At 43.0% G+C, this 25,357-nt stretch overlaps 3 protein-coding genes across 3 annotated transcripts in view; 2 read left to right on the forward strand and 1 right to left on the reverse strand.

Annotated features, from left to right (window-relative positions):
- The window catches only part of LOC129398620 (putative uncharacterized protein C8orf44), a 68,355-nt gene that overhangs the window by 34,663 nt on the left and 8,335 nt on the right, over positions 1-25,357 (forward strand). The gene's annotated exons all lie outside the window — the stretch shown is intronic.
- Positions 10,621-25,357, reverse strand: part of LOC117981299 (uncharacterized) — a 31,661-nt gene continuing 16,924 nt past the window's right edge. The window contains exons 2-3 of the mRNA XM_055116034.2: positions 11,342-11,613; positions 10,621-11,141 (exon numbers count right to left, since the gene is read on the reverse strand). Coding sequence (XP_054972009.2) covers positions 10,669-11,141; positions 11,342-11,613 — 745 coding nt within the window. The 3' untranslated portion in view covers positions 10,621-10,668. The remainder of the gene's footprint in view (positions 11,142-11,341; positions 11,614-25,357) is intronic.
- Positions 10,748-25,357, forward strand: part of SGK3 (serum/glucocorticoid regulated kinase family member 3) — a 147,931-nt gene continuing 133,321 nt past the window's right edge. The window contains exon 1 of the mRNA XM_034966173.3: positions 10,748-11,213. The gene's annotated coding sequence lies outside the window, so the exon portion shown is untranslated. The remainder of the gene's footprint in view (positions 11,214-25,357) is intronic.

A 25,357-nucleotide genomic window follows, 5' to 3' on the forward strand; every position in this document is an offset into this window, starting at 1 on the left:
AATTTTAAGTTTAGTTATTCTAATACTTCACTTTAATGGCTGTCATAGCTGAGAAGATATTTTGAAGAGATATTTCATAAAGATATTTAGATTTAAATGGAAGAGATGCATTGTTATTGGCTGTATCTATTAAAGTACTCATTTTCTTTTTCAGTCCCATCATCCAGTTCTGTAAAGGTTTTTGTCGAAGTTTGACTAGTAAATTTCCATTCTCTCTGCTGTCAGTCAGTAATTCCTTCCTTCCTTCCTTCCTTCCCTCCTTCCTTCCTTCCCTCCTTCCCTCCCTCCCTCCTTCCCTCCCTCCTTCCTCTCTCAATCTGTCTCTTTCTTTCTCTTCAATAGAGACGGGGTCTCGCTGTGTTGCCCAGGCTGGTCTCAAACTCCTACGCTCAAGTGATCCCCCACTACTCAGCCTCCCAAAGTGCTGGGATTACAGGCATGAGCCACCGTGCCCAGCCTCAGTCAGTAATTCTTGCAAACGAATTTAAAGACACTGCCTTTTATTTTTTCATCAAATAAATTTTAAGACCCACTGAAATGCATTAACTGGAAAATGTTTAAACAAGTAGAAAATTGTGTTTCAAAAATTCCAGTGCAATGTATATATTAGAGTTTTAATAGGACACGAACACACACACACACAGTTTCCCATGCAACAAAGTCACATACTGATGGAAATATTTCCAAGACACTCTCTCCAAACTGTTTATTTCAAAACCCATCTACACTAAAGGGAGTGGGAAGGAAGTTAATCTCTCACTCATTGCTAAAACTTTACCTTGAAAGAAAATGTGCAGCCGAGCATGGTGGCTCACATCTGTAATCCCAGCACTTTGGGAGGCCGAGGCGGGCAGATCACCTGAGGTCAGGAGTTCGAGACCAGCCTGGCCAACATGGGGAAACACTATCTCTATTAAAAACACAAAATAAGCCAGGCAGGGTAGCGCATGCCTGTAATCTTAGCTACTTGGGAGGCTGAGGGCAGGAGAATCACTTGAACCCAGGAGGCAGAGGTTGCAGTGAGCCAAGATCACGCCACTGCACTCCAGCCTGGGCAACAGGAGCAAAACTCTGTCTCAAAAAAGAAAAAGAAAAAGAAAAGATGTATGTTTAATATCCTCTACATAGAATACAACCCACAGGGATTATCACAGAAAAGGTAAAGAAATCTGAATCACTTGTATTTTTTGTCAGCAAAAATGCATAATTCTTCTTCATAGTCAAATACTCTTTTAAGTAATAACAACCAGAGCTTGCGTAAAGCTGATTTTGGTAGTAGATATTATACTAAGAGATTTTTATATACATATGTATCAACTCACTTCATCCCCAGAACAACTCAATGCAGTAGATACTATTATCTCCATTTCACAGATGAAGAAACTGAACCTCAGAGAGTTAAATGATCTTCCTGGGATTACATGGCTGGTGATGGGAGAACTGTGGTCAGAACCTAGGCAGTGTGTGTCCAGGATCTGTGCTTTTGACCTCGAGTATGTTGAATACTTTGCTAGAAAATAAAAAGTTTTCACAATCACTCGCCATCTCAGTATAAGGTATTATGTAGATTCTATTGAAGGGATTTAGTTTTACAAAATCGACCACATCAGTGATGTCCTGTACTACATAAAACTTCAATAGACTGATTGTGGATGAACTAGGGCACCCAGTCAACCCTTTTAATTGTGAAAAGTCTGTCCTTCTCAGGTTACCTCACACAGCACACCTCTGACATGACTGACAAAGGACTGTATGAGCATGCCAGTGTCACATTTATGTTAAATAATAAAGCTTAATTTCTTTCTTTCTTTCTTTTTAGACAGTGTTTCACTCTGTCACCCAGGCTGGAGTGCAATGGTGCGATCTTGGCCCACTGCAACCTCCGTTTCCCAGACTCAAGCCATCTTCCCACCTCAGCATTCCGAGTAGCTGGGATTACAGATGCACACCACCATGCCCAGCTAAGTTTTATATTTTTGTAGAGACGGTGTATCATCATGTTGCCCAAGTTGGTCTTGAACTCCTGAGCTCAAGTGATCCACCCGCCTTAGCCTCCCAAAGTGCTGGGATTTCAGGCATGAGCCAACCTGGTCTGTTTCTTACTTTTTAGAGAAAACAAATGGATGTTGTAATATTTTCTTTCTGTTCTTTCTGAACTTGTAGTAGATTGCCTTGAGGACCCTTTGGATGTCCAGTCTCCACTTTCAATACCATTTGCCTTAGCAAATATGAAGAAATTTAAAATTATCCAGGAGAAATACAGTTTCAGTAAAACAAATGCAGAGGAATTACAGAGGATAATCAAAACAACTTCTTAAATATAATTTGAGAAATAAAAGGAGGCTGAGTTTAGATTTTAAAATCTGATAATAATGAAATGTGATTTTTTTGAAGTGTAATTTTAAATGTAAGATTAATACAAGGCTGCATTATAAGAGTGTCAACTGGCCAGGTGCGGTGGCTCACGTCTGTACCCCCAGCATTTTGGGAGGCCAAGGTAGGCGGATCACCTGAGGTCAGGAGTTTGAGACCAGCCTGGCCACAATAGTGAAACCCTGCCTCTATTAAAAATACAAAAATTAGCTGGATATGGTGGCAGGTGCCTGTATTCCCAGCTACTTGGGAGGCTGAGGCAGGAGAATTGCTTGAACCCAGGAGGTGGAGGTTGAAGTGAGCTGAGATCGCACCACTGCACTCCATGACACTAAGGACTCACTTGATCCTTTATAGAGTTCCATGTCTCATACTGGGCATCTCCTCTAAAATCTAAAGAAAACATGGAGAATTTGGGAAAAACTCCTATGAGAGTCATAAAATATTTTTTAAAATGACAGAAAAAGTTAAAAGAGCTGGGGTTGTTTATCTTAGAAAACTCAGGGGAATTTAAGAGTCTTCTTGCGTATGAAGAGTTATAATTCCTTAAGGTCTACTTAAGTCTTTGACACATCTGGCTGGGCCAGACACAGATTCCTTAGAGAATTTGTTAAGGAAATAACAGCAATGCACCTCTTTATGCCAGAAGCTATTAAGCCCTTGTATCTGAAATAGGTTCAATCATTAATTGCACATAATAGAAGTAAATAACTGAGTCACCAAATGAACAGTGTTTAAGAAAAGCTATTATTCCCCACTGATAAGCAACTAAAATAATAGTTATCTTCAAAGTCCACCTAGCAGGTTTAGTCCACCTACCCTAATATGATCCCCTGGACATAGAAACTGCTGACACGACTTACGTAGATAAATTATTGTCAACTATTAACAGACTTTTATTTTATGTACATAATAGACTAAATGAGATACAGAAAAAAAGAGAAAAATGAATGATTTATATTTTATTCTTGACATTCATAAAAACAAGATTGGAAAACAATGAGATTTCCCTAATAGGAAAGTATAATAATATTATTTTAGATAATTAATAGTCTTAGGGAAATTTAAAATAATTTCTAGCTACTTTTTATCAAAAAGCTGATGCTAGCAGTTTAAGTGTTCTGATCTCCTAACACTTCCCCTTGATTTTTCTCATGAGTCTAATACAGAAAGTGAGAAAGTCCTGTGATCTGAAAAGCCTTATATTTGATCCTAATGTAGTCTTGTTTTAAAATAGAGTTTCCTCCCTGTTATGAAACATACCTGAACTTCAAGCATTTCAGTTTTGAGTTTGAATTGGCTAATTTGGCCCAAGAAATGATGTTCAGCTTTGGGCCTCCCACCTATACCCTACCCCACAAAATGAACACATGCTGAACCCTTTTCAAATCATAGAAACAAGTTAATTCTGCTCTGTGCTAAAGAGGCGTTAATTGCTCTCAATTTCAGTTCCCATGAGTATCTGAGGGTTTTTTTTTTTTTTTTTTTGAGAAGGAGTCTCACTCTGTCACCCCGGCTGGAGTGCAGTGGCGTGATCTCAGCTCACTGCAAGCTCCACCTCCCGAGTTCACACCATTCTCCTGCCTCAGCCTCCCAAGTACCTGGGACTACAGGCTCCCGCCACCACGCCCAGCTAATTTTTGTATTTTTAGTAGAGACGGGGTTTCACTGTGTTGGCCAGGATGGTCTTGATCTCCTGACCTCGTGATCCGCCCGCCTCAGCCTCCCAAAGTGCTGGGATTACAGGCGTGAGCCACCGCGCCCGGCCCTTTTTTTTTTTTTTTTTTTTTTTTTTGAGACAGAGGCTTGCTCTGTCCCCCAAGTTGGAGTGCAGTGGCGCAATCTTGACTCACTGCAACCGCCCCCTCCCGGGTTCAAGTGATTCTCTTGCCTTAGCCTCCCAAGTAGCTGGGATTACAGGTGCATCATCATGCCCGGCTAATTTTTGTATTTTTAGTAGAGACAGGGTTTCACTATGTTGGCCAGGCTGGTCTCGAACTCCTGACCTCAAGTGATCCGCTCGCCTCGGCCTCCCAAAGTGCTGGGATTGCAGGTGTGAGCCACTGCACCTGGCCAACGGAGGGGTTTTTTTGTTTTTGTTTTTCAGACAGAGTTTTGCTCTTGTTGCCCAGGCTGGAGTGCAATGGCTCAATCTCAGCTCACTGCAACCTCCGCCTCCCGGGTTCAAGCGATTTTCCTGTCTCAGCCTCCCACGTAGCTGGGATTACAGGCGCATGCCACCATGCCGACTAATTTTTGTACTTTTTTTTTTTTTTTTTTTGAGACGGAGTCTTGCTCTGTCGCCCAGGCTGGGGTGCAGTGGCGCAATCTCGGCTCACTGCAAGCTCCACCTCCCAGGTTCACGCCATTCTCCTGCCTCAGCCTCCCGAGTAGCTGGGACTACAGGTGCCTGCCACGGTGCCCGACTAATTTTTTTGTATTTTTTAGTAGAGACGGGGTTTCACCGTGGTCTCGATCTCCTGACCTTGTGATCCACCTGCCTTGGCCTCCCAAAGTGCTGGGATTAGAGGCGTGAGCCACCGCGCCCGGCCTAATTTTTGTATTTTTAGTAGAGACGGGGTTTCATCATATTGGTCAGGCTGGTCTCAAACTCCTGACCTCAGGTGATCCGCCTGCCGTGACCTCCCAAAGTGCTGGGATTACAGGTGTAAGCCAGCGTGCTCGGCCACTGAGGGTTTTTTTGGTTGTTTTTTTGTTTTGTTTTGTTTTTTGTTTTGAGACGGAGTCTCGCTCTGTTGCCCAGGCTGGAATGCAGTGGCACGATCTCAGCTCACTGCAAGCTCCACCTCCCAGGTTCACGCCATTCTCCTGCCTCAGCCTCAAGAGTAGCTGGAACTACAGGTGCCCGCCACCACACCTGGCTAATTTTTTTGTATTTTTAGTAGAGACGGGGTTTCACCATGTTAGCCAGGATGGTCTCAATCTCCTGACCTCGTGATCCGCCCACCTAGGCCTCCCACAGTGCTGGGATTAAGGCGTGAGCCACCGTGCCCGGCCAGTTGTTTTTAAACAGAGGGTCTCCCTCTGTTGCCCATGCTGGACTGCAGTGGGGCAATCATAGCTCACTACAGGCTTGACCTCCTAAGCTTAAGTGATCCTCCCACCTCAGCCTCCCAAGTAGTTGGGACTACAGATGTGCACCACCATACTCAGCTAATTTTTTTTATAGAGACAGGGGGAGGGGTCTCACTTTGGTACCCAGGATGGTCTCAAACTCCTAGGATTAAGGGATCCTCCCATGTCGGCCTCCCAAACTGCTGGGATTATAGGCGTAAGCCACCACTACTGGCATGAGTTTTTCTAACTGTATCTTGGGTTGCTTTATGTTTTATTAAATTGTTTTGCTCAGAAAATTTAATAAATTAGTCAGCTGGGCATGGTGGCTCACACCAGTAATCCCAGCACTTTGGGAGGCGAAGGTAGGAGGATGACTTGAGCCCAGGGGTTTGAGACCAGCCTGGGCAACATAGGGAGACCCTGTCTCTACAAAAATAAAAAATTAGCCAGGCGTGTTGGTGTGCACCTGTGGTGCTACTTGGGAGGCTGAGGTGGGAGGAGTGCTTGAGCCCTGGAGGTTGAGGCTGCAGTGAGCCATGGTTGTGTCACTGCACTCCAACCTGCGTGACAGAGTGAGACCCTGTCTCTAAAAAAAAAAAAGTGAGACCCTGTCAAAAAAAAAAAAAAAAAAAAAAAAAAGAAAATTTATGCCAGGCTCGGTGGCTCACACCTGTAATCTCAACACTTCAGGAAGCTGAGGTGGGCAGATGAGTTGAGGTCAGGAGTTCAAGATCAGCCTGGCCAATATGGTGAAATCCTGTCTCCACTAAAAATACAAAAAATAGCCAGGTGTGGTGGTGTGTGCTTGTAGTCCCAGCTACTTGGGAGGCTGAGGCAGGAGAATTGCTTGAATCCAGGAGATGGAGGCTGCAGTGAGCTGAGATCACACCACTGCACTCCAGCCTGGGTGACACAGCAAAATTCCATCTCAAAAAAAAAAAAAAAAAAGAAAATTTAATAAATTAGTCACTTTTGTTTCCCCATATTTTTACCCATTTTTACAGCAAGCTTTTCCTTTTAATTATTATAATCTGAGCCAATTCATAGTTAGGATTATGTTTTTAACTATCTTCTCCACAAAAATGGTTTTCTTTTATTTGATACTGTGGGATGTTGTGATTAGAATGTCAGCTGATAAACATAGCTAGAAACTGTAGCAACAACTTATGGTGTCTGACCCACTTAAGCATGTGAGTCTTCAGCAGAATGAGGGAAAAGATACCCTAAAAGCAATGCAAATAATATGAATCAAAACCATCCTTTGCGAGGCTGGGCGAGGTGGCTCACACCTGTAATCCTAGCATTTTTCGAGGCCGAGATAGGAGGATCACTTGATGCCAGGAGTTCAAGACCAGCCTGGGCAATATAGTGGGACCCTGACTCCAAAAAATTTTAAAAATTAGTTGAGGTGGTGGCGCAAGCCTGTAGTTCCAACAACTCAGGAGGTGGGAGGATGGCTTGAAAGCAGGGAGTCGAGGCTGCAGTGAGCCGAGATCATGCCACTGCACTCCAGCCTGGTGGGTGACAGAATGAAATCCTGTCTCAAAAAACAAAACAAACCAAAAAGTATTTTGCTTTTGTAAGCATATAGTTGGTAGGATTATTCTTACCTCTCTAGACTTAATATTTTATCTGCTACAAAACAAGTATTCCTTTTTTTTTTTTTTTTTTTTTTTTTTGAGACGGAGTTTTGCTTTGTTGCCCAGGCTGGAGTGCAGTGGTGAGATCTCGGCTCACTGCAACCTCCGCCTCCCGGGTTGAAGCGATTCTCCTGCCTCAGCCTCCTGAGTAGCTGGGGTTACAGGCACCCACCACCACATCTGGCTAATTTTGTATTTTAGTAGATACAAGATTTCACCATGTTGGCAAGGCTGGTCTTGAACTCCTGACCTCAGGTGATCTGCCTGCCTCAGCCTCCCAAAGTGCTGGGATTACAGGCATGAGCCACGGTGCCTGGCAAAAAACAAGCATTCTAATGAATACCAGCCCTAACTAATGGAAGTGGTATTTCTTGTATTTTTATGCCCCTCACTTCTTCCAAGATTCTGATAAAAGAACTACAAATAATAGAGGGCTTTATTATGATATAAAAAAGTAATAATGCTTCCACATAAGGCACCATTTTAGAGAAAAGGTTTCCCATTTTGAATAGTGGAGGATGAAAACCAAGCATTCATTTCATTGGAATATATGATCTAAAATAATCGTAATAACCATATTATGTGGCTGGGTAGTTGGGGTTTTTTTGTTTGTTTTTTGAGACGGAATCTCACACTGTCGCCCGGGGCTGGAGTGCAATGGCGTGATCTCAGCTCACTGCTACCTCCACCTCCCAGGTTCAAGTGATTCTCCTGCCTCAGCCTCCCAAGTAGCTGGGATTACAGGTGCCCACCACCACGCCTGGCTAATTTTTTGTATTTTTAGTAGACACGGGGTTTCATTATGTTGGCCAGGCTGATCTCAAACTCCTGACCTCGTGATCCATCCGGCTTGACCTCCCAAAGTGCTGGGATTACAGGCGTGAGCCACCGCCAAAATTTCTAAAATCTGGCCATTTTAATACTATTACAAATAAAACATATATAATATTGGCATTTTAATATATGTTTTAGAGCTAATAATGATGAAGATAGCAGTCACTTGATATTATGTTCCAGGCATTCTACTAAATTCATTTGATCCTCATAGCAATTTCATGAGAATAGCACTATTATCTCCGTTTTACTGAAGAGGAAAAAGCACTATTATCCCCAGGTTACTGATGAAACCGGTGCTCAGAGAAGTGAAACAATTTGCCCTAAGTAGGAAGTGGCAAACCAGGAGTTAAACCTGGGTCTGTCCAATTCCAAAGCTTGTGTTCAAAATCTCTACACTATAGATAAAACAGATGAACAAAATATTTGCTCTATCTGAATGAACAGAATCATATTTTCAAAGAAAGTACTGGGACCCATAGTCTGATAAAAAGCTCTATTTTTAAAATTTATTTACATGAAATATTTCATAAAGGTATAAACATCAGCTAGACATTTAGCTGAACATTCAACAACTTTTTTTTTTACAGTCTAAACTTGGAAACATAACAGAAAATGGGGATATAACCTATATCTCTGTCAATAGGTGAACACGATTAATCAAAGTGATCAGCCTTAGCCAGGTGCGGTGGCTGAAGCCTGTAATCCCAGCACTTTGGGAGGCTGAAGCAGGTGGATCATTTGAGGTCAGGAGTTCAAGACCAGCCTGGCCAACATGGTGAAACCCTGTCTCTACTAAAAATACAAAAATTAGCCGGGCGTGGTGGCGCACACTTGTAATCCCAGCTACTGGGGAGGCTGAGGCAGGAGAATTGCTTGAGCCTGGGAGGCAGAGGTTGCGGTCAGCCGAGATCACGCCACTGCACTCCAGTCTGGGTGACAGAGTGAGACCCTGTCTCAAAAAAAAAAAAAAAAAAACCAAAACAACAACAACAACAAAGTGATCAGCCTTAAAATTTGCCCTTAAAACCAATTTTAGACTGGGCGTGGTGGCTCACGCCTGTAATCCCAGCACTTTGGGAGGCCAAGGCGGGTGGCTCACCTGAGGTCAGGCGTTCAAGACCATCCTGGCCAACATGGCGAAAACCTGTCTCTACTAAAGATACAAAACATTAGCTGGGCGTGGTGGCAGGCACCTGTAATCACAGCTACTCGGGAGGCTGACGCAGGAGAATCGCTTGAAACCAGAAGTTGGAGGAGGTTGGAATGACCTGAGATCATGCCATTGCACTCCAGCCTGGGCAACAAAAGTGAGACTCCGTCTCAAAAAAAAAAAAAAAAACTAATTTAATTACAGTGAAAAAGCCCTTAGTAGTTTGTGAATATATTTACCTCCTCTAGCTTTTTGCAAAATCTAGCTATTAAATTGCAGCTCTTAGATTGTAAAGGCAAAATGCCTAACATGTTGTCTGTTGATCAGTTGAACCCAGCCTGGGCAACACAGTGAGACCGTCTCGTCTCAAAAAAAAGAGAAAATACATAAAATGTTTGTGGGAGGTGATCTCCGTGTGTGTGTGTGTGTGTGTGTGTTCTTCACAATAGGACAAATTTATCTAGAAATGTAATGGTTCCCAGATGTTTATTTTTTTAAAAAGTCAAGATGTGGTGATAGCCAGGTATTTGTCTCTAAAGTGAGAATGATGTTATTCCACTTGGAGTTTATTGACACAGAACTTCCTTTTGTCTGAGAAATCTTCAGCACTGTGAATATGGCTTTAATTAAGAGATACACTCATCACTTGTTGATTTTGTTACAAGGGAAGAACTCCTCTAATGTATGTGGATTGCTTTGTGGACCACAGTAAAACATATAAAGGACCACCGGCAATGTATTGTTTTGTATCTACTGCATTTTATATTCATTTCTGAAAACTACTGTTTAGAAAGTTCTGTAGGATTACTGAAGTACAAAAAGTATTTGGATTCACAATCCACTTTTTAAAGAGAGGCCACATTGTGGTTATTGACATTAAAAATGAATGTCCTTACCCATACTTGTGGGGCTAAATCTTTGAATATCATTTTAAAACATGAGGAAATGTCTTCTGAATTTAGGGAAGTCACACATAGATCCCAGTTCCTCTAATAACCTTTGGCAGTTTATTTGTTCATAGATTTGTGGCAAATTCTCTGGAATCATATGATCTAAAGTACAAATCATTGTCTCAAAATCTAAGGCATGATATGCACATGGGAATCTTTAAGTAGTTGTCTGAGTCTATCTTCAAGTGATATCTGATAAGACCTAAATTACAGTAGTGTTGTGGGACGAAGAAAACAACCCACTCTACTTCAAAATCTTAACCACTTGACTCCACATCCATTGAACCATGTAATTCTTAGTTCTCCACTCAGCTTCTCTATCTGTTAAAAGAGATAAACAGATCTAAAACGCAGCTTCTGTAATTCAAGAATGAGTAATAAGGAGCTGTAAGGTGTGCACTCAGCTGACTTGGAGATTAATGGGAATAAAAAAAAGAGCCAGTAGATCTAAAAAGATGTGTGGAAAGGAAATTTCTCTGCACACAGGATCTGCCAATTTGTGAAAGTTCTCGACTGTTTATAAACACAAGGGCCGTAACTCTGCTAATGACAAAAGTGGAAAACTGTCCAAATAAAGCTAAATGAATCACAGTTGTTCTCAATTATTTGGATATTTAATTCACTCCTCTGAGTTTCCAGTTTACACCAAGCCAATCCCCCCAACACCCCGGGCCCACCCGGGGGGTCCTGATCCCTGCACACACCAGGTCATCTCTGTTGGGCCCCGGCGCTCTGGCCCGCGCGGGTCTTGGGCCCCAGGGTAGCGGCCACTGCGGGCGGAGCAGAGGGAAACACCAGAGTCTGTGACTCCAGACAGGACCCACTGTGTCCTCTTGAACTTTGCACAGCGCGTGACGGGGGCAGACGGCGCACCGCGGCCCGGCCTTTCGCGGGGGTCCTCGGGGAAGAGAGAGGAGCGCGGGTTTCCTCGGAGGCCTGAGCGGGACGCAGCCTGCAGCCCCTCCCCGCACGGGCTGCCCCCGGCCCGCCGCTCGCGCCGCTCTGCTGGGATCCGGCGCCTTCCCCGGCTGTCTTCGGCCTCCCGCGCGCTCCGCGGGAGGAGCCGCCAGCGGCCGTGACGCGTCAAGGAGGAAACGCCGGCGCCCGGCGGCCCTGCCGGGAAAGAGGAAGCGCAGTGCGTTCGGCTCCGCGCCCGCCGCGCCGGGAGCAGCACCGCGGGGCCAGGTAGGTGCGGGGCCGGCGGGAGGGTCCGCGCGCCCGGGACTCCGACGGCGGCCCGGGACGGGAGGAGACGGGGCGGGGCGAGGGCTGCCCGGGCCTCGGCCGCTGCCTGTCCTCGGAAAAAGCCGTACCTCCGCCCAGCCCCCGGCTCCCGGAGAGTTTGTGGTCTTTGTTTCCACGAGGTGAATTCAGATCCTGCCTCGAGATTCCTAAACGCCCAAGGGGCGTCGGTGGCTGGACCTTGTTAACCCCCACGCAGCCGCCGAGCCTGGAGGAACTGGGAACGCCGAGCAGGGAGACCCTATCTGAGGTCGAAAGTGGGTGCAGGTCACCTGCGAGGGTCGGGGAGGGGGCAGCCGCCAGAGTGGGGTGGATGGAATCGTTTAACCTGTTGTCAGCGGATCTGTAGTAAGAGACCTTAATACGTTGCGTCTTTTAAGTTCTCTGTAATTTGAACCCTTACGTCTCTTCAAGTGAATCTGGCCCTGTTAATTCTCACAGTTTTAGCTTTGGAATGTACCCACTAGAAGTGCTTTGAGATTTTTAGATTCTGTCATTTTTAGTCATCGTTACTTGGAAAGAGAAAAGAGAAAGGAATCATCTCTTGAAACTTAAAACGCTTTCATTGAGTCGTGCACAGTGACTTCTGAACCATGAGTAGAATTTCAGTCCTGCACCAGAGACTACTTAGGGTGCACTTGGGTGCAAAATAAATACAGAGCACTGTAATTTCTAAATCTTTGTCAAAGTGAAAAATAGACTGTTGTGTATTTTGATTCTCTCCCTTCTCACCAGATTGAGACTTCACCCAGCCAATCTGGGAGGTGCCTTTTTTATTTACCAAACACTTACATAGCCGTTACTATGCGCTGGGCTCTTTCTAAGTTCTTTATAAATATTAAATCAAATTCTTAACTCATCATATTATAGCGGTTCTAGCAATGAAGAGGCTATCCATACTTAGGTCCCCAAATGTCATTGGAAGAGCTGTAAACATTAGAGGAAGTTTTAGGCATGTTTTAGCACCGGGTGTGCCTTCTGGTCCCCTTGGCTACCACTTCTGTAAGACAAGCCACCACCCCTGCATTTCCCTGGGGTAAGGGAGCCTGGAGCTCCCGGGAATGCGACCTGTTCAAAGCAGATGTTGGCCAGAACCTGAATGACTTGTGTAACATGGTCTCTTCCAACTGCCGTTGTGCCCATCGGCTAACTCTGGAGACACCAGAACTTCCCCTTCTTTAACTGCCACTGCATGGAGCCTACTTTTGTTTTTGAAAAGAGCTTTGTTCCTGATCTGTTCAACACTGTTTATATGACATTATTTATATGACATAGTTTAGATATGAGGGTCAGATTGAACTTGAAATGTACTATAAAATAGAACTTTTTTTTGCACACATCAACATAACAAATAACGTTTTGTAATTTTACTGCTATTTGCTCTTGGAAACATTGAATTGGTAGGTCAGCCTCATAGGTGTACCTTTTGTGATTTGCAGATATGCAGAGAATATTTTTTCAGAATAACATGCCCTCTTCAAATGTGCACCATTAGAGACCCAATGTGGTGACTAAGATAGACATGATTCTTGTTATTATGGTGACTATGAATGCAATGTCAAAATCTGCATTCTGACTCCCTCTGTCCCTTTCTGTGCCCCCCTCCCTTATCTCTCTCTCATATATTTCTTTTCAGAGAGATGATTAAGTGAGCCGATAAGCCTTATTTAATAGGATTATGAAGTGTCTCTTGAAGCAAGAAGGCTCGTGTTCCTCTGATATATTAATAATTTATGACACAACAGGCATTAGTGTCATTTGTGAATTCAGTTTAGTCGGATGACCCCTAGCATTTTCATGGCTTACAAAGTGCTTCCAGACATACTCCTTTACCCTTCAGAGAGATCTTGTATGGTTGATCTCTTAACTACTTTTTATTACCTGTTTTTACGGATGAAGAAACTGAGGCATGGAAATGTTAAAGTGCTTTAGCCTGGATTGCACAGCAGGTGAGAGGCAGAGCTTGAATGGAGGGCAGGTGTGTGGACAGTGCCTGGCACGTGCAGGCCTGTAATAAACATCTGTGGAATGAATGACTCCAAATGGCTTCAGATACCTTGCTCTTTCAAAACATGTCTCTCAAAATACCATAGTAATTGATTTATGCCTGAGAGATTTCCAGGCCTAATCCAATGCCTCTCTTATTTCAGACAGTATCTAATACAGCACATTTTCTACAAAAAGGATGGGAATCCCTTTGGACTTATTTCTTAAGATTTGCCACCTCTGGTTTTTGAAAAAGAAAATAGGTTGGGTATTTTTTTCATCCTACCTTTTTTCTCTGGTTTTGAGAGTTTATAACGGACACATGGTATTTATGTTTATGTTGACAGCTTTCCTTCTTTTTTTTTTTTTTTGAGACAGAGTCTTGCTCTGTTGCCCAGGCTGGAGTGCAATGGCGTAGCCTAGGCTCACTGCAACCTCCGCCTCCCGGGTTCAAGCGATTCTCCTGCCTCAGCCTCCCGAGTAGCTGGGGCTACAGGTGCATGCCCCCATACCCGGCTAATTTTTGTGTTTTTAGTAGAGACAGGGTTTCACCATGTTGGCCAGGCTGTTATCAAACCCCTGACATGATCAGCCTGCCTTGGCCTCCCAAAGTGTTGGGATTACAGGCGTGAGCCACCGTGCCTGGCCACAGCTTTCTTATCTTTCTAAACTACTTAGATTTATGATCAAGTTCAAACTCAATGATCATAGGTATTGTAAATATTTTTGAAATAAAACTATGTGTTTTATTGAAATGTTGCAATGACTTTAGCATAAAGGGTCTTTAAAAACACACACAAAATTCCTCAACTATTTATATGCTTTAAGTATAGCCCTTGGTACCTAAAGTATGTGATTTCCAGGTGGATAACCTTCAATTAGAGGGGATAATATGGCCATTACCTGGCAGGAGGAATTGAGAAGAGTTATCAGGGAGAGATGAGAGATGGGATGGCCTTTCCCATGAGGTGTATTAGGCAGTAAGAAACCCTTAATGAAGCCAGACTGAGTCATCTGCCTGTCAACGTTCTTCTGTGTGGGAGTGGAATAAAATACCTTTGAAACCTGCCTTGTTTCAGAAACCACTTTACCTTTTCCAGTTCTCATGTTTTCTCTTTTTGAAAAAAATTAATGTAAATTACTGACTAAACTGCTGATTCATGAAACTCAAATTATGTAACGTGTTATTCCTGACAGATGTAACAGCTCCCATATTATTTTAAGCGACTCAGTGTCTCTGTTTTCCTTTACCTTTTCCATTTCTCATGGTGGAGACTTTGCTCTCATTTCACTCTCCCCTGCCCAGTATCATGGAGAAAAGTGGTAAATCTAAGAGGTGCTACTTCCACATCTTGTAGTTCACGTCAAAGTAGTTTTAACTCAATGCTAACTTTCAGTTGTCATTGCCGAGGAAGACAATGTGGAAATCAGATGTTGAAGGCCAATTCAAAGCGTCACCCAGTAAAATTGTATTGGCTGTCTGAAGCTGAGCCAGAGGGTTTTCAAAGGGAATTAGGGCAGTGTGCAGTATCCTTGCCTTTGGAGAAATAGTAAAGGTCTTGAGAAATTGGAGAAAGTCCTGAAAACCTGCCTAAGTTCACCTCCTTGTGGCCACTGTTCTTCTATTACGCTAAACCAAAATCTGCTTTCTTTGGGCGGGGGGGTTGGGGGTGACTGAAAGAAACATGAAGATACAAGGGGAATTGTTAGAGGATGAGGGACTGATAATATGTAAGATGGAAAATGGAGATGTGTGTGAAGTAAGTGATGTTAGTGAGGTCTTGTGGCAGAGGATTCCAGTGCAGTGCAGCTGTGCTTCTCCTAACAGGGCCATACATATAGGAAAGACCTATATGAAATGAAAGTTTGAGAAGAACTAGAAACATGTCTTGGCATGATGTGATATTGGTGGGCAGAGTTACTTCGTACCATCAAGTGCAGAAGTGTTCTTGTAGGTAGCTTTCTTCAAGCCACTAAGTGAGCTTGTTGGCAGATAATTAAAATGTAGAGGCCAGGCACGGTGGCTCACACCAGTAATCCCAGCACTTTGGGAGGCCAAGGTGGGCGGATCACCTGAGTTCAGGAGTTCGAGACCAGCCTGGCCAACACGGCGAAACCCTGCCTCTACTAAAAAAAAAAATACGTAAATTAGCTGGGCATGGTGGCGCATGCCTGTAAGCCCAGCTACTTGGGAGGGTGAGGCAGGAGAACCTCTTGAACTCAGGAGGTAGAGGTTTCAGTGAGCCAAGATCGTGCCATTGCACTCTAGCCTGGGCAACAAAAGTGAAACTCTTTATCTAAAAAAAAAAAAAAAAAGGCTGGGCGTGGTGGCTCACGCCTGTAATCCCAGCACTTTGGGAGGCTGAGGCTGGTGGATCACCTGAGGTCAGGAGTTTGAGACCAGCCTAGGCAACATGGAGAAACCCCGTCTCTACTAAAAATACAAAATTAGCTGGGGATGGTGGCGCATGCCTGTAATCCCAGCTACTGGGGAGGCTGAGGCAGGAGAATGGCTTGAACCCGGGAGGCAGAGGTTGCAGTGAGCGAGATCGCACCACTGCACTCCAGACTGGGCAACAGAGTGAGACTCCTTCCCAAAAAGAAAAGAAAAGAAAAGAAAACTGGATTTCATATGTAATATATTCATATACAAAAGTAGGACTCACTGATTAGCCAGTCTACAGACTGCTGAATGAAACATATTCAAGTACAGTGGTGCTTCATAAGTTTGAAAATGAGAAGGAACTTTACTATTCTAGTTCTGTTTTTAATTTATTATTACTATTATTATTATTATTATTTGAGACAGAATCTCGCTGTCTTGCCCGGGCTGGAGTACAGTGGCATGATCTCAGCTCACTGCAACTTCCACCTCCCAGGTTCAAGCGATTCTCGTGCTTCAGCCTTCTGAGAAGCTGGGTCTACAGTTGTGCGCCACCATGCCCAGCTGATTGTTTTTGTATTTTTGGTAGAGGTGGGTTTCACTGTGTTGGCCAGGCTGGTCTCGAACTCCTGGCCTCAGTTATCCACCCGCCTTGGCCTCCCAAAGTGCTGGGATTACAGGCGTGAGCCACTGCGTCCGGCCTACTCTAGTTATTGACCTCCCTATTTTTTTTTTCTTTTTTTTTGACATGGAGTCTCACTCTGTCACCCAGGCTGGAGTGCAATGGCATGATCTCGGCTCACTACAACCTCCGCCTTTGGGGTTCAAGCGATTCTCCTGCCTCAGCCTCCGAAGTAGCTGGGACTACAGGTGCCTACCACCACACCTGGCTAATTTTGTATTTTTAGTAGAAACAGGGTTTCACCATGTTGGCCAGGCTGGTCTCAAACTCCTGACCTCAAGTGATCTGCCCACATCGGCCTCCCAAAGTGCTGGGATTACAGGCATGACCCACCGCTCCCAGCCTACCTCCCTATTTTCTAACCAAAAATAGATAGAGGTTAACTTAAAAAGATTCGATTTCCAACTCAGCATCTATACATGCAGATAAATATATATATGTGTGTATATATATATACACACATATATATTACGTGTGTGTGTGTGTGTATGACCAGTATATAGTCTATAGAATCTAATGCACACGTATGTAGTTTTTGTTTTGTTTCGTTTGTTTTTTTTGAGACAAACTCTCACTGTGTTGTTCCCACTGGAGTGCAGTGGCACGATTTTGGCTCACTGCAACCTCTGCCTCCCAGGTTCAAGTGATTCTCCTCCCTCAGCCTCCTGAGTAGCTGGGATTACAGATGTGTGCCACCACGCCCAGCTAATTTTGTATTTTTAGTTGAGACAGGGTTTCTCCATGTTGGTCAGGATGGTCTCAAACTCCCGACCTCAGATAATCCGCCCACCTCAGCTTCCCAAAGTGCTGGAATTACAGGTGTGTGCCACCGTGCCCGGCCACATGTATGTTTTATATATGACCAGCTCAAAGAGAATTTTGGAATCACATTCTTAGTTTCCCGAGAAAACACATGCATCTTTCCCCCCCATTTTAATTTTAGTTTTGTCTTCCATTTTCTAAATTTTAAATTGTAAAGGTATACAAGGCTGAGGTGGGAGGATTGCTTGAGCGCAGGAATTCAGTGTTACAGTGAGCTATGATTGTGCCACTGCACTCCAGCCTAGGTGACAGATTGAGACCCTATCCCCCCCCAATAAAAAAGTATGTATGCTCTTAAATTCAGGCAATTGAGAAGCATATGTAATAAAAAAATACCTCCTCTCCACTCTAATTTTATCTACAGAGATAACTACTGCTGCTGCTGTTTTTATACCCTTCTAAACTTTTTTCATGCTTACATAAATTTGTGTACCTATATACGTACACAAGAGTTTTTTTTTTTAAATGGGGATTGTTTTACACAATTTGTTGTTTTGTTTTTTTCTTTTATTTATTTGTTTGTTTGTTTTTTTTGTGACAGGGTTTTAGTCTATCTCCCAGGCTGGAATGCAGTGGCACGATTGTGACCCACTGCAGTTTCGACCTCTAGGGTTCAAGCAATCCTCCTGCCTTGGCCTCCTGAGTACTGGTGTGTGCCACCCAGTACTCAGCTAATTCTTTTTAATTTTTAATAGAGACAAGGTCTTACTATATTGCCCAGACTGGTCTCTCACCCCTGGACTCAAGTAATCCTCCTGCCTCTGCCTCCCAAAGTGCTGGAATTGCAGATGTCAGCCACTGTGCTGTGCCCATCCTGTTTCTTATTTAACACTATATATAGACATCTATAGATCTATATCGTTAGTTTTCATAGCTGCATAGTATTCCGCTTTATAATTGATTATCAATTTTCTGTTATTTCTATTGCTGACATATTTACCATTTTGAGTCTTTTAAAATATATTTAAATCACCAAAGTAATACTTTTTTGGACAAATAAAAGAAGAAATAGAGAAAATAAGAATTACCAGTAAATCTATCGCTCATTGGCAAGCCGCTATTAGCATTTTAGAGTATATCCTTCTAGGCTTTTATTTGTGTGTGCATGTGCATATCTTCAATGCCATTTTTAAAAGTTTCTCTTATACAGGCTTGCTTTGTTGGTTAGAGAATCACACTTACGTAGCCAGCCAACGTCACAGATTCCATGCACCTTTGAACCAGTTATTTTACTGTTTCCTGGCCACCTGCCATGCCCCAGCCCTGGCTAACACTCTTGGAAATTTATACTACCGCTCATAAAGGGAATGAGGGTGTGTGGATAGACTGACAAATCCATCCAAATTAACATAAAGCGCATGTTCTTCTAATGAGAGTCTGTCAATATTCATATTATAAGTTCATCTAAGATACAAGATATTTAAGAAGAGAAATGATAGGATGTTCACATGTAATTGATTGTAATCACTAAAGGAGAAGCAGAAATAATTGACTTGAACCAAGGAAAAAGTGGCTGTTCTAAATTTCAGTTAGGAATTAGAACAACTGGCATGGTAGCTCATGCCCGTAACGCCAGCACTTTTAGAGGTTGAGGTGGGCAGATCGCTTGAGCTCAGGAGTTTGAGACTGACCTGGGCAACATGGTGAAACCCTTTCTCTACTAAAAATACAAAAATTAGCTGGACATGGTGGTGGGTGCCTGTAATCCCAGCTTCTTGGGAGGCTGAGGCAAGAGAATCGCTTGAACCCGGGAGGTGGAGGTTGCAGTGAGCCAAGATCGCACCACTGCACTCCAGCCTGGGTGACAAGAGCAAAACTCTGTCTCAAAAAAAAAATTATATATATATATATATATAGATATATATAGATATAAAATTAGCCAGGTGTGGCCACACACCTGTGGCCCCAGCTACTGGGAAGGCTAAGGTGGGAGGATTGCTTGAGCTGCAGAGGCGGAGGTTTCAGTGAGCTGGGATCATGTCACTGCACTCCAGCTTGGGTGACAGAGTGAGACCCTGTCTCACAAACAAAACAAACAAAAAAGAAATTAGAACAGTTGAACTTGAGATCTTTTGAAATACTCGTCTAATAATGAGTACATTGTTTATAGTATAATTGGTTTAAACAGCACCGCCACCAATAGTGGGAATAGGTGACCTTGAAGTTTCTTGTGATCCTATCATAGGCTGTCTCAGAGTCAGTAACACTTGACTTAGTATAATTTCATGCACACAGCTCCCTCTTCACATACTAAAGCCACCAGTCTTTCCAGATAGCATCGGTCTGTGCTGACATCTCTCCATCCATCCCCTTTTCTTCCCCCAAGGTGTGAGTACACAATCTACAACACACAGTCTATAGCAGCTGTGGGCTCCTGCACCCTTTGTGGCCTCCCCTGCTCTCTGAGAGTTTGCTCTCCTTTATAAACCTTGTTCTTTTCTTCTCTTCTTCCACCTCTTGCATTAAGAAAAGTTCTGTCTTTTCTCTATCCCACTCTTTTCATGTTGGTCTTAAGCAAAATGGATACTAATCATGGTAATACATTTAAGAGCAGGCCTTTAATAAGGAAAAGGAAAGCTTTTAGTTTGGGAAGAAACATAGACATTATAAAGAACTAGTGGTTTCAACCTTTGAAGCCCTTGAGAATACCTAGTAATTCCTTTCAAAATATCCACAGAAGTCCACACCCACCTCCTCTTCTCTAAATAAGCTCTTTTTCCTTAAGCATTGGCATGAACTATAAAATTTAAAGCTATTTATAATTTTTTTTTTGCTCCTATCATTGCAACAGCATTGTTTTGTGCTATTTTTTTTTCCCCAGTTAAAGATGACAGTCATGTTATGGGTTGAATAGAATGTTTTGGTCTTGAAAGCTAACTCTCAGATATGACCACTGTTCCTTTTAGAAAATATATGCAAAGTTCTATCAGGCTTTAAAATAACCTTTTTGTTTTCAAGTAAGTTAAAGACTAAGAAGGGTATCTTGGGCCAAAGGTTAGCAATCTTTGAGAAGTGGTATGTCAGGATTCCCAACCACTTCCTTCCAGATTTTTATCAGTAGAGATATACACTGGTGAGAGCTTGGATCAGATCCTTGGGACTTACAGAAGAAGCAATACTGGTTCAGGAATGCTAGGTCCCTGCTGGAGACTCTTACAAGAGTTAGGGATAGAGGATCAGGCCCTGGAAACTGACTGCATACCAACTTCAGCTCGCCTGTAAAGGTGCGTGGGCCAGATGGTATAGGAAGCTCCGCACCGAGACAATAGCTACTTAAGCTGCACTGAGAGTAAAGGCTTATTTTCTCATAAACATTATTGGAAAAGCTTTTGTAAGGATGTTTTTGTTTTTGTTTTTCTTGTTTTTTGTTTTCTTGAGATGAAGTCTCTGTCACCGAGGCTGGAGTGCAGTGGCACGATCTTGGCTCACTGCAACCTCTACCTCCCGAGTTCAAGCGGTTCTCCTGCCTTAGCCTCCCAGGTAGCTGGGACTACAGGCATTTGCCACCACGCCTGGCTAATTTTTGTATTTTTAGTAGAGATGGGGTTTCACCATGTTAGCCAGGATGGTCTCAATCTGCTGACCTCGTGATCTGCCCACCTTGGCCTCCCAAATTGCTGGGATTACAGGCGTGAGCCACCATGCCCAGCCTCTGAAAAGATGTTTTTATTCAGCCTCCCAACAACATGGTGCTAAAATTGATGATGGCTTAGACATGAAAGTGCTATATCATTTACTTATTTAAACTGGTACTGTATTAGGTCGTTCTTGCATTGCTATAAAAAATACCTGAGACTGAGTAATTTATAAGAAAAGAGGTTTAATTGGCCCATGGTTCTGCAGGCTGTACAGGAAGCATCTGCTTCTGGGGAGGCCCCAGGAAGCTTGCAATCATTGCAGAACACGAAGGGGGAATAGGGACATCACGTGGCGAGAACAGGAGCAAGAGCAAGAGTGGTGAGGTGAAGGTGCCACACACTTTTAAATAATTCACTGTGGTGAAGACAGCACCAAGCCATGAGGGATCTGCCCCATGATCCAAACACCTTTCACCAGACTCCATCTCCACCATTGGAGATTACAGTTCAACATGAGATTTGGGCAGAAACAAATATCCAAACTATATCAGGTACCATTGTTAATAAACATTCAGAAGTAAGATTTTGTGTGTGTGTGTATATATATATATATATATTTTTTTTTTTTTTTTTTTTTTTTGTAAAAGAGTCGGCTGGGCACAGCGACTTACGCCTGTAATCCCAGCACTTTGGGAGGCTGAGGCGGGTGGATCACCTGAGGTTGGGAGTTCGAGACCAGCCTGACAGGTGAAATGCTGTCTCTACTAAAAATACAAAAAAATTTAGCCAGGCATGGTGGCTCATGCCTGTAATCCCAGCTACTCGGGAGGTTGAGGCAGGAGAATCGCTTGAACCTGGGAGGCAGAGGTTGTGGTGAGCCAAGATCACGCCATTGCACTCCAGCCTGGGCAACAAGAGCGAAACTCCGTCTCAGAAAGAAAAGAAAAAAGAAAAAAGTCTTCCTCTGTCACGTAAGCTGGAGTGCAGTGGTGCAATCTTAACACACTGCAGCCTCAACCTCCCAGGCTCAAGCAATCCTCCCACCCCAGCCTCCCAAGTAGCTGGGAATACAGGCATGTACCACCACACCCAGCTAATTTTGTTTATTTTTTGTAGAGATGGGATCTCACCATGTTGCCCAGGCTGCTCTCAAACTCCTGGGCTCAAGTGTACCCACATCCTTAGCCACCCAATGTGCTGGGATTATAGGCATGAACCACTTTGCCCAACTGTTATAATTTGTTAAAAATAGCTCTCATGTTTTGTAATTCTACATGTCTGTAGTTGTACACAGTTGACAATTTAGTCCATTCTGACACAAGTACCTTTCTCTCATTTCTAATTGATCTTTTTTTATCCCCCTCTCTCTTCTCACCAATATTTGGTTTAATTTTTTGTGTATCTGTAAGGAGATTTTTTTACTGATGAAAGACAAGATAGTCCAATGTTTTAGCAGAGAAAAGTTTTTAAGATTTATTAGACTGCACCCCCTTTTCCCTTTGAACTTTGTCTTCCCTTTATATTTCTATTATTTCTGACTTTTGCTAACATTAACATCATTTATTTCTAGTCTTCTTTTTAATTTTTTTATTAGGACTACAGGCTCATGCCACCATGCCCAGCTATTTTTAAATATTTTTTCTAGAGACAGGGTCTAGTGAGGATCCTGTTGCCCAGGCTAGTCTCAAACTCCTGGCCTCAAGCTATCCTCCTGCCTCAGCTTCCCAAAACACTGGGATTACAGGCGTGAGCCGCCATACCCAGCCTATTTCTCCTTTTAAAAGTCCACTAAGGCTGGGCGCGGCAGCTCACGCCTGTAATCCCAGCACTTTGGGAGGCTGATCATAAGGTCAGGAGTTTGAGACCAGCCTGGCCAATATGGTAAAACCTCGTCTCTACTAAAAATACAAAAATTAGCCGGGTGTGGTGGCGGACACCTGTAGTCCCAGCTACTTGGGAGGCTGAGGCAGGAAAATTGCTTGAACCTGGAAGGTGGAGGTTGCAGTGAGCTGAGATCGCGCCACTGCATTCCAGCCTGGGTGACAGAGCAATACTCTGTCTCAAGAAAATAAATAAAAACTAATAAAAAATAAAAATAAAGTCCACTGAAGTGTAAACTAAAGTCTTTCTCCCACTGAAATTATTTATTGCTTTCACTGGACATGTTAGGATTAAAAATTTGCCTGTGAGATGCAGAACATTGTGTATGAAATGCTACCTTTTGTGTAGAAAGACCAGGAAAAAATAAGATTATGTTTTGCTTGACTACATGTAAAGGGACTCTGGAAAGACACATAAGAAATTGGCATTTTGGTTTGGCATGGTGGCTCATGCCTGGGAGGCCAAGGCAGGTGGATCACCTGAAGTCAGAAGTTCGAGTCCAGCCTGGCCAATATGACGAAACCCCGTCTCTACTAAAAATACAAAAATTGGCCGGGCATGGTGGCTCACACCTGTAATCCTAGCACTTTGGGAGGCCAAGGCGGGCGGATCACAAGGTCAGGAGATCGAGACCATCCTGGCTAACACAGTGAAACCCCATCTCTACTAAAAATACAAAAATTAGCCGGGTGTGGTGGCGGGCATCTGTAGTCCCAGCTACTCAGGAGGGTGAGGCAGGAGAATGGCGTGAACCCAGGAGGCGGAGCTTGCAGTGAGCCGAGATCGTGACACTGCACTCCAGCCTGGGCGACAGAGTGAGACTCCGTCTCAAAAACAAAACAAAACAAAAAAATTAACTGGGCACAGTGGTGGGCGCCTGTAATCCCAGCTACTTGGGAGGCTGAGGCAGGGAGAATTGCTTGATCCCAGGAGATGGAGGTTGCAGTGAGCTGAGATGGTGCCACTGCACCCTAGCCTTGGATGACAGAGTAAGACTGTCTCAGAAAAAAAAAAAAAAGACAGTGTTTATCTCTTTGGGGCGGGGGATGAGAACTGGGTGGATAGGGATGGGTGGGAAGCCGACTTCTCACTATGTTTTTTTTTTTTTAACCCTGTGAATATGTAACCCATTGTTAAAATAATGTTTAAAATCATGTCCCGGAGTTTCCTGACTTAAAAAATAGATCTATATATATCTAGCATTCTTTTTCCATATAAAGTCATTAGTAAAGTTGTGTTTTAATTTTTTTTTTTAAGAATGCATGTATAGTCTAGTCTCAAAGGACCAGTAGTAATTTGCAGGCGCCTTGCCATGGCTTTGTTCTCCTTCAGCACTCTCAAATGCTGTGACTAAGATTCATTATGAAGCCTTCCATTAGGAAATTCTCATACTGCAAATACAGCCAAACCTTAAATTATTGCTGGCTTATTGGAAGAACCATTTAATTGAAATTATCTGCGGTATTTTGCCAACTGGATACTCAGTTGTTTCCTAATAAAAACTCTTAGATAATACCATTGCAATTACTGCAACATCAGTTTATCTCCTCCCCATGATATCTTGTATCTTACCATCATGGTTATAATTTACCTACTTAAGATGATATGAGTTTGGTGCTTTTAGAAAATAAAGGTTGGTTTACTTTTAGTATTTAGATAATTGCGCCCTTTTCAAGTTGTACACGCTAAGCCAAATATTTTCTTTCATCAGAATTTTTGTAGTTTTTATCATATATGACCTGTATTTTACCTCTCAGAGAACAAAGAAAAAGACACTAATATTTATTGAGTTTCTTCCGTATGCTGGGTGCTTTAGAGACATTATTTTCTTAAATACTCATAATAACGCTGTGGGATGGGTAGGTTGTTTTATTTTGCAGATGAGTCACTTGAGCATAGTGAGGTTTCCAAGGTTGCTGTTTGTGGCAACACGAGGCAGAGCTGACCTGAATAGGTCTCTCTGGCTTTACCATGAGGTTCCCCTGTGTTAACTGATAAGGGGGTAAAAGCTGACTCCTCTCAAAGCCCCTCATCTGAAAGAACAGGCAGAATTTATTAACAAATAACCCATAGTACCATCTGCTGATGAGGCAGTGGTTAAATGAGTTTGAAAATGGGCTTTCATTTTTACTTTATCATTGTGAAATCATATTAATGTTTTAATCTAGAAACTTGTGCCAGATTTCAAGAAGAAAGCTGATTAAAATGTTTTAAATATGTATTTTATACCTAATAGAAAAAGACTAAATATTTTACATTTAGCTGGGTGTGGTGACATGTGACTGTAGCCCCAACAATTTGGAAAGCTGAGGCGGGAGGATCGCTTGAGCTCAGGAGTTTGAGGTTACAGTGAGCCATGATTGCTCTGCTGCACTCCAGCCTGAATGACAGAGCAAGACCCTGTCTGTAAAAAAAAAAAAAAAAAAAAAAAAAAAATTTAAAAGCTGATTGTGTTAAATCCTGAACCTATAGAATTTGAATATCTTATGCTGTTATCTGCAGAGCTGTCAAACTCTTGCTATTAGTAACCAATGTCCAGTGAACTTTACCAGTGATAACAAGTACTGTTGTCATATTCTAAAACCTAACAATGATAACCAGTACCACTTATATTAATCCATGGAAATAGAGCAATAACTTTGTTGATTTTTGTTGCATGTTAGCTAAGTTCCTATTAACCAAGTAAAGATGATAGAACATGTTAGATCTGAATTCCTTTTTGTTTTTTTTGAGACAGGGTCTTCCTCTGTTGCCC

Source organism: Pan paniscus, chromosome 7 (genome assembly GCF_029289425.2).
Source record: "Pan paniscus chromosome 7, NHGRI_mPanPan1-v2.0_pri, whole genome shotgun sequence".
NCBI classification, from domain to species: domain Eukaryota; kingdom Metazoa; phylum Chordata; class Mammalia; order Primates; family Hominidae; genus Pan; species Pan paniscus.